Source organism: Halichoerus grypus, chromosome 1, assembly GCF_964656455.1.
Source record: "Halichoerus grypus chromosome 1, mHalGry1.hap1.1, whole genome shotgun sequence".
Taxonomy (NCBI): domain Eukaryota; kingdom Metazoa; phylum Chordata; class Mammalia; order Carnivora; family Phocidae; genus Halichoerus; species Halichoerus grypus.
The window spans coordinates 4523196-4541480 of record NC_135712.1 but is presented as its reverse complement, the minus strand read 5'-3'; the positions used below and the strand labels follow the sequence as shown (position 1 = coordinate 4541480).

Sequence of the window (18285 nt, the reverse complement as noted above, 5' to 3'; positions counted from 1 at the left end):
CTTGGCTGTTGTTTGGAGTCCACGTGCCGACCGCTCCGGGTCATCCTATTCCTCATACTGAATGAGAGGACTTCACATCAGTCTAGCTCCTTCATGAAAGAGGCTTGCTCGCCTGGAAGGACAGAGAACCCCGTGGCTCCCTCTCTCCCCACAGGCCTCAGTGTCCCTCCACCCTTCCCCCCCACTGGCATGGGCCAAGGCTGCTCAGGTTTTATTTTCTCCTGCCCCATCTCCCCATTTTCCATGCCAGTCCTCCCCAACCCCTCTGAGGTGTTTCAGGACATCTTTATGTTTGAATACCTCATCGCAGAACCAGCTGTCCTATTTTATGGACGTGTATCTTGGTGCCAAAAGGTGCTGCCCTCTCAGTGGGGCGCAGGGAGCTGTTCGGGGCAGGCTGCAACTGTGAACACCAGGCCTTTGTCCCCGTGCCCCGCCCCCTCTTCTGTAGATCTCACATTTGTGCCTTGCCCGTTTTCTGTGAGATGGTTCTGTTCTTGTTGATTTGCAGGGAGTTTTTTGTATACGTCTGAAGCTGTCAATGCTTGTTCCCCACATGGCACGTATCACAGTCAGCGATGATCTGTCCTAGCTTGCTTTCCATCTCTTGCATTCACCGTATGAGAGCTACTCTGTTCCCTGCCGTCCCTGTAGGGCTGAGGACGGCATGCGGTGTTCAGCAAGTACTTTGTCAATAAGTGTCTGTATAATGAGAATTTGTGCATCCGTGGACGAGTGAGTGGTTGGAAGCCACATACACCCCCATACACAGCTGGTGACCCCAGGCCTCGAAGGTCGGTTTCAGGAGAGTGAGTAGAAGGAGAACCCTGTTGAAATTTTCTCCCGTATACTTCAGATGTGAGGTCATTGAATCATTTTCTTAGAAGCTCTGGTGAGACGGAACCGAGCCAACCAAATCAGCCCTGTCGAGCCACCTTCCTAGATTCTCAGCCAAGATGGAATGAGCTGACAACCACTGAGCGGCTGCGTCGCAAGAAAAAGCCAGAAAAACTACGTTTAATTCTAATTCTGCCACTGACTCGTCGTCATTGCCTTCGGTATCCCTCCTGTGTCATGCGGAAGGGACATTGCCGGTGTCTCTATGTCTGAGGCTCTTTCTGGTTCCAAAATGAACCCTCCCTGGCAGGGTGCTGCGTCCTCCAGAGAACCACGCTAGCTGGTAGGGCCTTAACGACCTTACCTGGCTCCTGTTTCCATGCCCGCGCAGCAAGGGCACAGAAGCAGCCAGGCCACTGTCTCTGGGGGGACATGGGGACAGAGGTCCAGGGGAGGAGACACAGCACTGCGCCCACACAGCTCTCTGTGGGGTTCGGCATCCTTCCACATTGGCACCACCCAGCCAGACGAACTGGTGCGCTGACAGTCTGTCCCACTTCACCGTCCTCGGGACACCCAAGAAATCATGATCACTGACTGTCCGAGAGACCAGCACTCTTCGGGTGTCTTCTGGGCTTTTATTTCTGCAGACTGGACTTTAATCTCATCTAGAACAATGAGGCAAGTTGACATGGCTGAAATGTGACCGAACACACTCCAGTAGCACCCTTCTTGTTTGCCTGGCACACACAGCAGGAACACATTTCTGGAATCACCTTCCTCATTTAAAGGGGTGAGGGCAGTCATGGTTCCCAAATCAGGAAGTATTTCAGAAAGACAGATTCCTGGACTCCACTCCAGGAAATTAAGAATCTATGGGTTCAACATGGAGCCTAAGAACCTATTTTTGTTTTAGTGAATGTAAGGATAAGAAATAAGGTAAAAGGGCGCCTGGGTGGCTCAGTTGGTTAAGCGACTGCCTTCGGCTCAGGTCATGATCCTGGAGTCCCTGGATCGAGTCCTGCATCGGGCTCCCTGCTCGGCAGGGAGTCTGCTTCTCCCTCTGACCCTCCCCCCTCTCATGTGTTCTCTCTCATTCTCTCTCTCTCAAATAAATAAATAAAATCTTTAAAAAAAAAAAAGAAATAAGGTAAGACTTCCCTCAGCAAGAGAATGATTTCTAAGGCTGAAGTTCACAGCAGGAGGCCCGCCATGTTGGAGCCACATGGCCGATCAGGGCCCTGGGTCTTACTTAAACCAACAGGCAGGCTCTTCAGGAGACAGGGAAGCAGGATACTGATGAGCAGGCCCGCTGTTCCTCCTGGCTGGGCATCAGCTCCTACATATTCACGTGGGCTTTACTGTTCAATCTTGGGGAAAGAAATTTCAGGAAAATGTGCCGAGGACCTAGATGTAGCACAGTATTTGGTACTTAACAGATATTTTTGGAACAAATATCTGGGAATTAGGGAGTGAATCTGGTGGGGAACATGGTGGGGAAGAGGCAGGGTTTGGAAAGACTCTGTCTTCTGAGAAGATGTGTCTACACCTCCACACCCCCACCCCGAATAAAGAATATGATCTTCTTTCTTTGGTCCCATAATGACAGTGTGGGTTTCTAGGGAATGGGTAGAAGGTTAAACGAGCCTTTTTGAAATGCACAGACTACCCAACTGTTCCCAGGCACTGCAAGAAAATACCACCTCCGTGTCATCCCTGGTCACTAGATCCACGTTGTCCTTGGAGAATCTGATGAAAATCAAGTGCCTCCCTTGTGGAAAATGCACCTGTGCATACCCACATGAACGTCACCCGCATTTTGCTGGGGCCTCTGAGTGGCAGGGCTGTAGGTTTGGAAGACCTGCCCTCGGCACTCCTGGCAAGGCATGGGCTCCAGCGCCCGGGGATGCTGGCTGCCATGTGGACAGCAGGGCCTTTGCCTGGACTGCTGCTGACCACACAGGATGAGGAGGTGATGGGAGATTATCCATATGAGCCTCCCAGGGATGGCGGCACTGGGAAACTCCAGCTTCAGGCCTTTGGGAGAATTTCCAGGGTAAGGGTGGGAGAGATGGGCAGGCTGAGTCTTGTCCAGTACTGTGCTTGCTCTGCTGGACTGGTCACTTTTTTCCTGTCTCTGAGCCCCAGCCAGGTGGAGCAGAGGGGTCACCAGCAGGAGGGAGAATAGGTAATAGCTCAGGTTGGGACCCAGCCCACACTGCCCCACTAGTCCCTATGTTTCCTCCTGACCTGCTTCACCCAGGTCCCTCTCCCACGTAGGGTCCTGGCTCCGGGCTTTAAAACAAAGCAAAATACCTTTTCCTGTTACCCTCGACACTTTGGTATTAATCTGCTGTGGTTCTGTCTCTAAATTACCATATCCTGTGGGGGTCAGGAAGTACGATGTGCCCTCATGGCCTTATCTCTTGAGATCTGTTGGGTACATGGGGGACCATCCACCTCTGCCAGTCAACACGTCACACCTGTCAGCATGCCCAGCACATTCAGGACAGATTTAGGTCCTTTTCATCATTAGGTTGAGAGGCTCACGTGGCCAGTACAGTCCTACAGCCTGTGATGATGGCGAAAGGACCCGCAAACAATGTCCTTCTCTGAGAGCAGAGGGTGGGTTCCATTTGGGGAACAGCAGGGTCCACCCAGAAGTGAGCGAGTCTGTGTGCTTGTTAAGGGGATAGCGTTCCCTACAGTAAGGCAATGCAGGTAACAGGTAGAATAAATGTGGATCCATCCCACTTTAATAGGGGCGCCTCGGTGGCTCAGTCGCTTAAGCGACCGACTCTTGATTTCAGCTCAGGTCATGATCTCAGGGTCCTGGGATGGAGCCCCGCATCAGGCTCAGAGTCTGCTTCTCTTCCTCTTCCTCTGCTCCTCCCCCTGTTTGCACACATGTGCTCTCTCTCTCTCTTTCTCTCAAATAATGAGTAAGTCAATTTTTAAAAGAAAAGTATTTGCTCTAGATTGGCTATATACACAGGATGTCCACAAGTCAGGAAACAGGACATATCTACTTTTTTCTTTTTTTTTTTTTTAGATTTTATTTGAGTGAGAGAGAGAGAGAGCACACAAGCAGGGAGAGCTGCAGGTAGAGGGAGAGGGAGAAGCAAGCTCCTTGCCCAGCAGGGAGCCTGATACCTGGCTCGATCCAGGACCCTGGGATCATGACCTGAGCCGAAGGCAGACGCCCAACCAACTGAGCCACCCAGGCGCCCCAGAACATATCTAACAGTATGTTACATTTTCAAATATTATGCTCAATGTGTTTTTAGGTAAATTACCTCTACATTTAAAGTAATGGGTATTATTATTAAATTTTTTAAAAGGGCGCCTGGGTGGCTCAGTTGGTTGAGCGACTGCCTTCGGCTCAGGTCATGATCCTGGAGTTCCAGGATCGAGTCCCACATCGGGCTCCCTGCTCAGCTGGGGGGTCTGCTTCTCCCTCTGACCCTCCCCCCTCTCATGTGTTCTCTCTCATTCTCTCAAATAAATAAATAAAATCTTTAAAAAAATTTTTTTTAATAAAGAGCTAAAAATACTGTAGTGCCCCAAATCCAGAGACACTGAGAATATACTGTATTTATAGCACTTTTTCATGTTAATGGTTGGACCCCTTGCTTTAAATTTAGGAATCTGGAGATTGAGAAAAAACATAGGGAATATATTACTTGAAAATTTATGTAAGTAACATACTGCTTAAGTATGTTTAATCTGTGTTTGCCAACTTTGCAGATGCTCTCTGTATGCATAGAAAAGTCCGGAAGAAAATATGCCAAAGAGTAAAACAGTTAAGATTCTTTAGAGTGAAGATATGTAGGATTTTTTCCCTTCATTTTGCTTTTCTATTACTTCTGATTTTCTTCTGCAGACATTAAATTAGGAAAAGTAAAATCCCATGGGCCTTTCTTGTTTAAAAAAATAGACTAATGGGAAGAAAAACTGGCAAAGGTGGACCAGAGCTACAGCCTTTGGTGTTCAGGAAGCCTCACCGTCCCTCGTGGCTTTTGCATGGGGCTCGGGGCAGGGACAGGGTTCAGAGTCTCTGACGTTGGGAGATTTCTCCTCTGAGGGGCAGATATCCACTTAGTCGGTCAACAAACACTGGGGCAGCTGCGTGTACCGCACGCCACCTTGGGGCTGGTGCCGCCATCCCTGCCCTCGTGGGGCAAGGGAACTATAGGATACTGGAGCGCTGAGTGTCAAGAAAAAGAAAAGAGGACAGCGCAGGAGCTCAGCCTCGGGGGCGGGGCCGGTGAGGAGGAGGGGGGTGATGTGAAGGGTGGGAAGGGGTGCGTGCTCCCTGGAGAACTCTGTGTGCCCTACCCCTCCCCGGGGCCCCCAGACTGGGTGCACACCGGCTTCCCCGTGCTTACCCAGAAGCTCTGCCCCACCCGCTCAGCAGGGCAGCACGCCGGGCCTTCCCGGTGTCTGTGTGCACCCCGACTCCCCCCGCAGGGCCTTCCAGGCCTCACCACTCGGCCAGCTATACCTCACAGCCGTGTGCCCTACAGCAGAGAAGTGCAGCCCCCGTCTCCAGTGAGACGGGGCGAGCCAGAGCACTGCCTGCCTCTTTGCACTGGGGACTTGGGATTCAAACCTGAACTGAGCCCCCGTGGGGGGATCCGTGGTCAGTGACAGACAGCCACCGCTACCTTGGGGTGAGCAGGGAGGCGCACGCGGTGGCGATGGCCACAAAGCACCCAGCAGGCGGAGGGGTGGCCTCGGGCAGGTCCCCAGTCCTCCCCAGTTGCTGAGCCCTGTAGTGTGGGGGTGCTGGGGAGCCCTCTCCCTGGCCTGCTCATCGCACGCCCCACAGAGGAGCCCAGTGCCTCAGGCTCAAGTGAAAGGAAAGGGGTCCGCCACGGCCAGAGTGGGGTCTGGGCGTGTGTGTGCGCGCGCGTGCGTGTTTCAGGGTGTATAAATGCAGAAGCTGGATAGATGTTCCATACGTGGCTGTTTCTTTGCTCGCCAGCACTCTCAGACCCAAGGGAGCTCTCTTTAATTGTGATACGAAATACACGTGTGCCGAGAACGTCAGGGGGCTGACCCTTCCGAAACTGTGATGCTCACTCCACATCCCCTCCCTTCTGCATGTTTGTTATTGTTAGACAAACGCAGATGAAATCAACTGTATCTTTAGGGGGATTTCTGACGCTGCTGCTGAGAAGTTGGTGACCCCTTCTCCCCTCCCGTAGGGACTTGCCAGCGTGAAGTCCCGGGATAGGAGGCCCACCATTCACGGTCGGGCAGTGGGTTCCTCTGATAAGTCCTTGCATGATGCTGACGCCTCCATTCTTGTTTGCTGCAGCCCCAGCCCCTAAAAGGCAGAAATGTGACCACTGGACCCCGTGCCCCTCGAACACCTACGCCTACCGCTTGCTCAGCGGGGGCGGCAAGGACAAGTATGCCAAAATCTGCTTTGAAGATGAGCTGTGAGTACCCGTGTTGAAGAAGAAAACATAGCTGTCCCACTCGATTCTTTCCCTTCTCCGGGGTGGGCCAGCCACTACATCTGCCCTCGGGAGGGAGAGGCATGGCCCTGATCCCGGGCAAAGGCCAGGAGCCTCGGGGGGGACTGAGCATGCTCCCGGGCAGAGGCTGGGAGCCTCGCGGGGGATTGAGCATGCTCCCTAGGCCTTCCCTGGGGAGGACAAGCTGCCCCCCGGGGCTGGGTGTGTCCCTGCGTGGAACTTTCCTTTGACTGCAGGAGAAACAGATATGTTGTGCTTTGCTTTGAACGTGTGTCCTGACCCTTCCAAGTCAAAGAAACACCAAAATTCAGCAGACGCAGGGTCGCTTCCATTTTATTGTATGAGCCTCACCATCAAGGAGTAAAGCGGGGGCTCTTTCTCTCGGCAGCCCGCACCTCCTTGTTCCAGGTCTGTGTGACTGGCTGACCCACTGTAGCCTAAATAAATCCCGGCACCTGGGACTGCCCTGGCCTAATGTTTGCACTTGCTTGGGCAGCCACACCAAAGTGCCACAGACCGGATGCTCAAACAACAGACATTCATTCTCTGGGTGGGTCTGGAGGCTGGCCGCCCAAGGTCAAGGTTGGGTGGGGTTGCTTCCCTCTGAGGGCGGTGAGGGAGAGTCGGTCCCAGGCCGGCTGCCTGTGTGCTCACGTGGTCTTCCCTCTGCACGTGTCTGTGTCCTAATTCCCCCTTTAAAAAGGCCACCAGTCATAGGGATTAGAGCCGACCCTAAGGACCTCATTTTCACTTAGTCACCTCTTTAAAGGCCCTGCCTCCAAATAAGGTCACGTTCCGGGGATCTAGGTGTTAGGACATCAGCATACGGATTTTGAGAGACCATAGTTCAATCCGTACCACCTGGCCTGAGAATGCTTAGGCCATACAGTAATTACTACAAAGGAGACCGAGCGCCGGCTGTTCCCAGCACTGGGGAGGAAGTCTTTCCCTGTGATGCACCCCTTTTCCCCAAACTGGGTGCACCTTCCTTTCTCGTCGGCTGGATCACCGCGGTAGCCCTCAGCCCTCGCTGCCCGTCCCTCGCTGCCACCGTCCTTGTCCTCCCAAGGAGTGTGTGGCACACTGGGGCGCGAGCTGCGCTGGGCTCAGCTTCCCCTCCTTGCCTGGTCCCAGCTCATCCCGTCCGTACTGGGAGGTGAGTGGAAACCACACTCCCTTCTGCGGGTCCATCGCTTACCAAAGGCCTACTTCACTCAGCCAGGGAGTTTCTGGGTAGACATTCCTCTGCACGCACCCCCGGGTGGGGCACTCGGTGGGCCAGTAATTCCAAGAAACGTGGCTCTGCTGCTGTAGCAGCTTGCGTCCACACTTCAGGGTCCCCCACCTCAGCCCCGCTGACACTGACACTGCGGGCCAGCGACTCTGTGTCGTGGGGGGATGCTGGACAGTGTGGGGGTAGCAGCATCCCGGCGTCCTTCCGCTGGATACCGCGGGCCACCCCGTCCAGCTGTGACAACCACACATGTCTCTGGGCACTGTCATATGTCTCCCGGGTGGTCACATCATTCCCTTCGCCACCAAGAACTGTAACACCTGGAGAAAGCAAACAGATTTTCCAGCATCCGTGGTGAATGCCAAATGGTAATTTTGTGTGGGGCCGTGGAGTTTGAGAGGTGAGTGTACCCTTGAATGGGATTGTCAGTGAGGTCCGTGGATGAGACAAGGTGGGGATTCAGCTCGAAAACTGAGCAGGATCCCATGGGAAAGAAGCGGGGAGACCTGGGGGCAGGCGGGGACAGTGGGATGGGGACGCTCATCCAGAATCACGTCGCCAGAAGGGGAGTTGTTCCAAGTCAGACCGCAGAGCCTGGGGTTTCCACTGCTCCACGGTGCCCGAAGCCTTCCCTGACCATTCAGAGCAAGAGCATCATGCTTACCTAGTGCAGACTAACGCACATATACATCAGCTTCGTGTGACTTCCTGTGAGGTGTGCCATTTGTCACCCCCGCCGTGCAGACAAGGAAACGGATTCGCAGACAGGTTCAGTAACTAGCCCCCCAGCACACAGCTAGTCAGCGGCAGCGCCACTGGCGTCCAGGGATGTGCTGCGTAGACCGACTTGAACCCGGTTAGCTAATGGAGCAGCTCACTGTATGAGCATGTGGGATCCACATGCAGCTTGCCTGCTCTCAAACAGTGTTCCAGATGGTCTTTAGAAACAGTGTGGTATAAAGCAGGGGAGACTCAAATAACAGCAGGTTAAAAGGAACAGAGGAGTGAACATGAGCAGAGACCTAAGGAGAGCGATTCGCTTGGGTTAGCACTGTGTTTCGTTGTAATCAACTCATGGAGTAAAAAGTGCTAGGTTGTGGTGATCTCATCATCTTATAAAGAAAAGATATGTTTATGTAGAAAGATAAGCAGTTTTCTGCCGCTCATTTCCTTTGCACAACCAGCCCTCCCTGGGGACAGCCACCTTCCGTCTCTCTTTCCTTCCTTCCCCGTCTCCACGGAGCAGGCTCATGCTCCCACTTCTTGGTTTTCTGTGTTAGGCATTATCTATGGACCGGCCCCTCGGTAGGTGAGCAATCTCCCGTCATTGATGCTCCTGTCTTCAGTTATCGTACTGACTGTGCCGCTTTAGTTTGATCAAGATCCAGCGTTTGCATTATTAAGACCACGAAAAGAAAATCCAAAGGGCTTTACTTGATGTGAGTGTTTTATCTCCTGAGGAACAGTTGGGAGAACAGTGGTCGGAAAGTCCAGACCTCAGCAGTCACAGCTCCGCATACGAAGCAGGAATAAGCGCACTGTTTTCTAGTGTGATTTGTTACGGGAGACGTACATTCATTACCTGTTCATACTGAAAAGTCACACTGACATGGGAAAGCTTAATTTTAAGGTAAGAGTCAGCATTTCAGTTATGTGACTGTGAGTGTTCGGTGACATAGTCAAATGGTGGCCTCCAGGTTTATTTGCTTTTTTTTTTAACATGGCTAAGTGAAGGTTCTGTGTGGCTGAAGCATGTCGTGTATGGTGGTTGTGCACCGTTGATTTTTGTTTGTTGTTGGCTTGCTTGGTTTTCCGTGTATTTACATCAGTTTAATCCCTAAGCATTCCTCCAGTGAAAATAAATCTAATGTCACCTCAGATACTCATCAGGCTCATCTTCGGGAGCCTTCTGGCCCACTCGGGTCCGCAGGCTGGCTGTCGGGGCACCGTGCGGCTGTTGCCTGGCATTCCTGTCCACTGTCATCCTGGAATAACCTGGTATCCCTCTCTGGAGTTGGAGCTCCTCTTTCTGGGTTACAGCACCTTCCACTCTCCTAGACTCCTCCTTTGTTTTGCTGAAGACAGGGCGATCAGACATCATCTGGGTGGGGTCCCCAGTCAGATATGGAGGATGATCAGCTATCAGAGGGAAGGGGATCTGGATAAACTGACTTACCAGAGTTCTTCTAAAACTGGCCACTGCAGAGGTGAACACAGAAGTCCAAAAGTCAGGCCTAGTTAAAGAAGGAGCTCAGGGGAGCCCAAGGGGAGTTTGGTGAAGGAGAGAATCTGTGTGAGCACAGAGGGACACCAAGCAGGTCCATTCCTGGAAGATGCAGGCTCTGCTGCGGGCCATCGTGGATTCCAGATGCCCTTGTGGCCTTGCTGAAGCCTCCTGAGACTGCATGGCAGCCTAAAGCACGTCCAGCCAGGCTTTGTCCCCCTCTCCTTTGCTTAGGGTCACACTAGTACTGTGGTCTGACAGCTCTCCCCACTTAACCAAGCCCCTTCCCCATCTCCTCTTGTAGGCATTTCCCTGGACACAGATTCTTGTGCATTTTATCCTGTTCTGATATCTGCTCCTCAGAGGACTCAGATTAGCACAGTAAGAATGATTGTTTCCCCACAGTCTGTCCAGCACAGCATGTTGACAGACACTTTGATCTCTGCCATTCTGAGAGATGAAAATTGAAGTCTCTGATTAGGTTTTTACCTTCATTGCTTTTGCTGAGTGAATTGAGGATCTTTTATGCTAAGAGCCTTTGTATTTATTTTCTGTAAACTATCTGTTTATATCTCTTGCCCATTTTCACCTCTCTCACTGGCCTTTTCTTACTGATTTACAAGATTCCTTCTATATTAGTTAGGCTTTTTTGTGTGTTGTAAAAATCTTCTCCATATTTTATCTTTTCAGTTATTAGAATGGTATTTTTAAATATGCTTATGCCCTAGTTAATATATGAGCTTTAACAAAGCAAAAAAAAAAAAAAAATACAAACCATATAGCGAAAGCAAAATCTTTAAATTTTAAAAAGCAACAAAAACAGAAAGCAACCCAAGTATGGTGATATCACAAAGAACGAATATATCTCACATAAAAGTGGTCTGAAAGCTGCCAATGAAGGGAGAACAACTCTTAGATTAGATCACAGCACATAAACTCCCAATAATACTGCAGATAAAACACACACACATACCAGAGAATTGAGGTCACGGGGCAAACCGATGCCCTGAAAATGGGACAGACAGGTAGATTCACAGAATCACACCTCAGCTAGAGCCAACATCAGGCAGGAATCCTTCAGAGGCAACTGACTAGTTGCTAGAGACTGAGTTTGGACTATTTTGAGAGATTAAAACTCCTAGAGGAGCCCCTACACTTTCCTGAGTTTTTCTGCCAGGAAGCCCGCCAGGCTCTCAGAGTGAAGATCAAAGAAAAATCCCCTCATGCTTTTGTCAGGGGGAAGGGAGAGTAGCCATTCTGAAATATGCCCACAGTGTTCTGTTCTCCTTAACAATGGCCCCGCCTTCAAGGGAAATTGTTTTACCAGATACTAACTGGCCTGTGGGAGGGAAATACCCAGCATCAGCTCCTTCTCACCTTCCTGTCTCACCTAAGGAGTCAAAAAAAAATATGGCCGGGGCGCCTGGGTGGCTCAGTCGTTAAGCGTCTGCCTTCGGCTCAGGTCATGGTCCCAGGGTCCTGGGATCGAGCCCTGCATCGGGCTCCCCGCTCGGCAGGAAGCCTGCTTCTCCCTCTCCCACTCCCCCTGCTTGTGTTCCCTCTCTCGCTGTCTCTCTATCTGTCAAATAAATAAATAAAATCTTAAAAAAAAAAAGAAAAGAAAAAATATGTCCACCTGTGAGGGCCACCGCCTAGCGGCACAGGCTCAGCAAAAGACTGAGACCCAATCTTAGGACTATAGAACATTTCCTCATCCCCCACATCTTACCACCACATAAATAAAGCTCCTTAAAAATAACAGGGGGTCACAGCTCAAAAGAACCACAAGGCTAAACCCAATTTTAAAGAGAGTCTGTAGGATACTCAGACATAGGGGAGAAATTTTAATCGTTGACACCTGTAGCCACAGTAAATAACAAACACAGCGCACTCCTAGCCAGATGAACATAAAGATTCACAGTACATTTTATTTACCTCTGTTCCTTTTAACTGGCATACCATGTCTGGCTTTCAACAAAAATAACAAGGCATACTAAAGGCAAACAGCGCAGTTTGAAGAGATAGGGCAAGCATTAGAACTTACCTCCAATATGGCAGAAATTTTGTAGTTAGCAGACCAGGAATTTGAAACAATAATGATTAATATGCCAGAGGCTCCAATAGAAAAGGTGGATGGAATACAAGAACAGCTGAGTAATGCAAGCAGGGAGATGAAATTCCTCAGAAAGAATCAAAAGGAAATAGTGGAAATTGAAAAGACTGTAACAGAAAAGGAAAACACCTTTGATGGGCTCATCAGTAGACCAGATACAACCAAGGAAAGGATCAGTGAGCTTGAGGATATGTCAATAGAAATTCCCAAACTGAAAGAGGAAGAAAAGGAAAAAAAGACTAAAGGAAAAAACAAAGACAGAACAGAATATCCAAGAACAGTAAGACAAGTACAAAAGATATAATGTGTAATAGGGAACCAGAAGAAGGGAGAGAGAAAGGAACAGAAATATTTGAAGTAGTGTTGCTGAAGATGTTCCAAAATTATTAACAGACACCAAACCACAGATCCAGGGAGCTTAATGATACTAAGTAAGATAAATACCAAAAAAATCTACACCTAAGTATGTTATATTCAAACTACAGAGGACCAAAGGCAAGGAGCAAATCTTGTAAGAAGCCAGAGGCAAACAAACCAAAATGAAAAAACAGCTTACCTATAAAGAAAGAAGGATAAGAGTTACATTGGGCTTTTTTTGTTTTTCAGAAACCATGCAAACAAAAAGAAAATGGGATGAAAGCAAAGGGTTGTACCTGTGAGATTCCCATCAGTGTATGAGAGTCGATCCACCATCATACTTACCAACACTTGTATGGTCAGTCTTTCTAATCTTGGGCATCCTAATAGGGGTGCGGTGGTATCTGACTGAGGTTTTAGTTTGCATTTTTCTAATAACTAATGATAGTGCACCTCTTTTTTATGTGTTTATTTGCTATATGTATATCTTATTTAATGAAGTATCTATTTAAGTCTGTGGTCATTTTCATTTGGTTGTTTTCTTATTATTGAGATTTCTTTATATATGCTGTATACAAGTCCTTCATCGAATACATGATTTACAAATATTTTCTCCCTGTTTGTGGCTTGTCTTTTTCTTCTCTTAACTGTGTTTGTCAAAGAGCAGAAATTCCTAATTTTAATGAAGTCCAGTTTACCAGTTTTTTATTTTAGGATCATACTTTCTGTGTCATATCTTAGATCTTTTTGCCTAACTCAAGGTCACAGAAATCTTCTTCTATGTTTTCTTTTAGAAATTTGATAGTTTTAGATTTTTCATTTCATATCCTGTGAGATACCCATTTGGGGTTAATTTTTGTGTATGGTGTGAAATTTGGATTGAAGTAATTTTTTAATGTGGATATCCAATTGTTCTAGCACCATTTATTCAAAATACTATCTTACTCTAGTGATTTTCCTTTGCACCATTAGCAAAAATCAAGTGACCATACATGTGTGTATCTAATTCGGGATTCTCCATTCTCTTCTATTTATATGTCTTTTTACTATATACAATGTCTTGATAAATGTAGCTTTGCAGTAATTCTTGAAGCTCAATAACATAATTTCTTCAGTTTTGTTTTTCATTTTCAAAATTATTTTCACTATTCTAGATTCTTTCCATATCCATAGAATTTTAGAATCAGCTTATAAATTTCTACACAAAAGCCTGTTGGCTTTTGATTGGGATTGCGTTGGAACTCTAGATCAATTTGGGGAAAATTGACATCTTAACAATATTGAATCTTTTACTCAATAAACATAGTTAGCTCTCCGTTTACTTAAATTTTCTTTAACTTGATTCAGAGATGTTTTTATGGCATTCAGTGTACACATCTTGAAGCTCTTTTATTATATTTATCTCTTAAGTATTTCATTTTTGATGCTGTAGTATATTTTTAAAAATTTTAATTTCCAACTGTTCATTGCTAGTATATACAAATAGAATTGATTTTTGTATAATGATCTTATATCCCACAACCTTGCTAAGCTCACTTATTAGTTCTAGTAGTTTTGCTTTTACATTGGATTTTCTACATAGATGGTAATGGTCAGCTAACCACCCCCCCCCCCAATAAAAGGCAGTTTTACCACTTTCTAATCTGCATGCCTTTGCTTTCTTTTTTTGCCTGATTGCACTGGATAGAACCTCCATTATAATGCTGAATGGAAATGATGAGAGTAGACATCATTGCCTTTTTCCTTGTCTTGGAGAGAGAGCATTCCATCATTCATCATTAAGTATGATGTTAACTAGGGATTTTTCACAGAAGCCCTTTATCAGGTTGAAGAAATTCCTTCTATTTCAAGGTTTCTGAGAGTTTTTAATCAGTGATGGGTATTGGATTTTGTCAGATGTTTTTTCTACATCTCTTGAGGTGATTATATGGTTTGTCTTTTTTAGTCTGCAAATATGGTGAATTACATTTTTGAATGTTAAATCAATCTTGCATTTCTGAGATAAATCCCACTTGCTTGTGATATAGTATCCTTTTTATATATTGTTGCATTCAGTTTGCTAAAATTTTGTTAAGAATTTTTGTATCCGTGTTCATGAGAGATATTGGTCTGTGGTTTTCTTGTGGTTTTTTTTTTTCCTCTGGTTTTGGTATCAGGGTGGAATGTGTTGGTGAGTATTCTCTTCAATAGTCTGGGAGAGTTTGTAAAGAATTGGTATTATTTATTTAAGGGTTTGGTGCAATTCCCCAGTGAAGCCTTCTGGCCTAGAGTTTTCTTTATGAGAAGATTTTTAACTACAAATTTCACTTTCTTTGATAAATACAGAGCTACTCAAGTTACCTGTTTCTTCTTGAGTGAGCCACATTATTTTGGGGTACATAAAGGAAAACTGCTGTACTCTGAGTGCATTTGTACTCTGGTCATCAAATGTGTGGTAATTTTTCCCCACATCAAGCAATTATCTGCAACACCAGCTTGGGGGGGCTGGGAATCTACAATTCAATTCAATTCTGATATATCTACTTGAAGATGGCCTCAGACCCTACAGGTTAAGGGCTTAGTCTCACAAGACATTCCCACTGCCCCATTCCGACTTCAGATGCCAATCACAAGTCCCAGATTATCAGTATACTTCTGACTGACTGCCTGTAAATCAGAGTTCCCATGCCCCACTCCTTGGGTTTGGTAATTTGCTAGAATGGTTCACAGGACTCAGAGCAACACGTTTACCAGTTTGTTGTAAAAGAATATAATAAGGAATACAGACATATACTTGAATATACTTATATGTAAGTGTACTCATACATGTATATATACATATATAAAAAACATATACATGAATGTATATTAATTATGCATACACAATTTGCTTATTTTTGATGTAAAAACAAACCCCAGAAGGATAAACCAGAAACTAAAATAAATTAATGGACATGGGAACAGGGAATGAGGAGAACAAAGTGGAGGGTATAGAGAAGATTTCTTTGGGTATGATTTTATTCTGTCCACATAATGGTGATTTTTGAACCATGTGATGTATTGCATATTCAAAAATTAAATAAAATAAAAAAAAAAACAAAGAAACTCTAGAATTGAAAATAAGCTGAAATAAGTCCACACATACATCAAATGTGTAATATAATCACATGTCTGTTGGTGCACACGTGCATATATTTCAGTTGGATATTATTTTGGGGGATTGCACAACTATCCTCAACTTCCATGATCTCCAAGAGGGACTTGTAAGACTCAGGAACAGCTAATATTTACAGATAAGATTTATTACAGCAAAAGATACAGAACAAAAGCCTCTGTATGATCTGCTGGTGGTGAATTGTCTCAGTTTTCATTTCTCTGAAATACCTTTATTTCATCATCATTGCTGAAAGATATTTTTCCAGGTTGTGTTTCAACCCATTCAGATGCTGTTCCATTGTCTTCTGGCTTCCATTGTTTCTCTTGAGAGTCAGCTAACAATTGAATTGCTGAGGCGATGAAAGTAACAAGTAACTGCCTTTTTCCCCCTCTCCGATTATCTTTAAGATTTTTCCCTTGCCTTTGGTTTTCAGCACTTGTACCCTGCTGTGTCTGTTGTTATTGCTTTATCTTCTTTGGGGTTCGTTGTGCCTCTTAAATATGTATGAATCAAAGTCCTTCATCACATTAAACAAATTCTCTATCATTGCATCTTCTGCCCCATTTACCTTCTCCTGATCGATCATCTGAGACCCCTGACAAACATATGTCAGATCTTATTATTATATTCTCTATAGCTTTCAGTCTGTTTTGTATTTTCCATCTTTGTATCTTTCTTTCATTGTAGGCAGAGCTGTTTTCCTCTGAACTGTTGCTCACCAGATCTTCTACGGTGCCTGATCTGCTGTGAAACCCCTCCATTAACTACTGATTGTAGTTGTTACATTAATTTAGATTTAGAGCTTCATTTTGTACTTCTTCTAATCTTCATTTTTTCATAGTTTCCAGCTTGAAATGTTTTGCTTTTATTTATTGTCTTCATTAGCATATTAAGTATAGTTATTTTGAAATCCTTTGGATAATCTGTTTGGAGCCCTTATGAGTCTGTCACTATTATCTATTATTTTCTGCTGGTTTCACTGGTACTTGTTTATGTCGGCATCTTTTCTCATATGCCAGGTGACATTTGATAGCATGATAGAGCATGTATTTGAGAAATTGTGGGTTTTTTTAAAAAAAAAAAGATTTTATTTATTTGAGAGAGAGAGAGCATGAGTGGGGGAAGGGGCAGAGGGAGAAGCAGACTCCTCACTGAGCAGGGAGCCCCATGCGGGGCTTGATCCCAAGACCCTGGGATCATGACCTGAGCCAAAGGCAGACGCTCAACTGACTGAACCACCAAGGCACCCTCTGCATTTTTTTTTAATTGAGGTATTAGATGGTATCTTCTTTTTCTGAGGATTTTTGCTTGCTTATACCAGGAACTTGGAATCATGACCAGAATAGAATGATCTGAATAAATGTTAAAGACTGAGATTTTGGGGGACCCACCCGGTTGACTTAAAATTTGGCTGCAGTTATTCAAGTTCTGATCTATTTCTGGTTCATTCTTATTTTTAAGATTCAACCATTTTTGACCCCAACCCAAATAAGATTGGAGGATGTAACATGGCCTTCTCTTTGGTGGGCCCTGTCTTCCAACTTTTGTCCCCCAGGCCTCACCTCACGTGGTTGTCAAAAGTGCTACTCATCTCCTTTGATACTTTTTCTGGAATTAGCAAATGCTTCTGAGGCAAAGTAGCTTTACTTGCTGGGCTCACCCACTTGAAACTTAAGTGTCCCCCCACATTCTGGCTTCAGAGCTCTTTATTTCCTGTTAGGTCTCCAATATAGTCAAATAGATACTCTTTAAATCCCATTTTTAAATTTTCCTCTATGAGAAGTTAGGTTCAGATTACCCCCACTTTCCATTATCATAAATGGAAGTTTCTTTTTCTCTTTCAAGATATTATAGAATATTCTCTAAAATTGTCAAAAAGCTACCCTTCTGGGCGCCTGGGTGGCTCAGTCGTTAAGCGTCTGCCTTCGGCTCAGGTCATGGTCCCAGGGTCCTGGGATCGAGCCCCACATCGGGCTCCCTGCTCAGCAGAGAGCCTGCTTCTCCCTCTCCCTCTGCCTGCTGCTCACCCTACTTGTGCTCTCTCTCTCTCACTATCTCTCTCTGTGTCAAATAAATAAATAAAAAATCTTTAAAAAAAAAAAAAAAAAAAAAAGCTACCCTTCTGAAAAGGACTTAGACTAGAAAGCCCCCAGGGGAGTTTAGATAAATGTGTCAAGAGCAGAATATTATAGTGCTGTATTCACTACTCCCAAGCATGGGAAAAGGAGGAAAACTTTCAAATTCTATTTGTGATGCCAGCATATCACTGACTCTAAAACTTGACAGAGGGAGGGTGCCTGGGTGGGTCAGTCGTTAAGCGTCTGTCTTCAGCTCAGGTCATGATCTCAGGGTCCTGGGATCAGGCTCTCTGCTCAGCGGGGAATCTGCTTCTCCTTCTGCCCCTCCCCCTGCTTAAGATCTCTCTCTCGTTCTCCCTCTATCAAATAAATAAATAAAATCTTAAAAAAAAGAAAAACTTGACCGAGGGTGCACGCACACACACACAGAATTCTAGGATCTTCAGTAATAAATACCATCTCCAGGAAAGTCAGTCTTCATACTGGTTTTAGGGCACAGTTCATTTGAAGTTGATCCTATTCTCCAATTTAAAAATGGAAATTAAGTGAAGTAATAGAAAGTATTTATTTGAGGAGCTAAGCTGGGTTACATTTTGTGGCTGGATTAAAGGATCACCAAGAGTCCAGCAAGGCCTCCATCAGTACGAGGCAAGAGGGTGTATACGTGGGGAGCAGACTTGGGTCAGATCCGTGCCCAGCTGATCCACCTCTTACGACTTCCTATCTGTAAGGTGGAAAAATGAATGCTCAGGAGGTAGTTGAGGATTCAGTGAGAAAATGTTTGTAAAGAGCCTGTGCTCAACAAATCCTAGATTTTCCC

At 46.0% G+C, this 18285-nt stretch overlaps 1 protein-coding gene across 1 annotated transcript in view; it reads left to right on the top strand.

The window, feature by feature from the left end:
- FAM3B (FAM3 metabolism regulating signaling molecule B) overlaps nt 1-18285 on the top strand; it is a 58810-nt gene that overhangs the window by 31685 nt on the left and 8840 nt on the right. The window contains exon 3 of the mRNA XM_078059692.1: nt 6161-6284. Within this exon, the coding sequence (XP_077915818.1) occupies nt 6161-6284 (124 nt within the window). The remainder of the gene's footprint in view (nt 1-6160; nt 6285-18285) is intronic.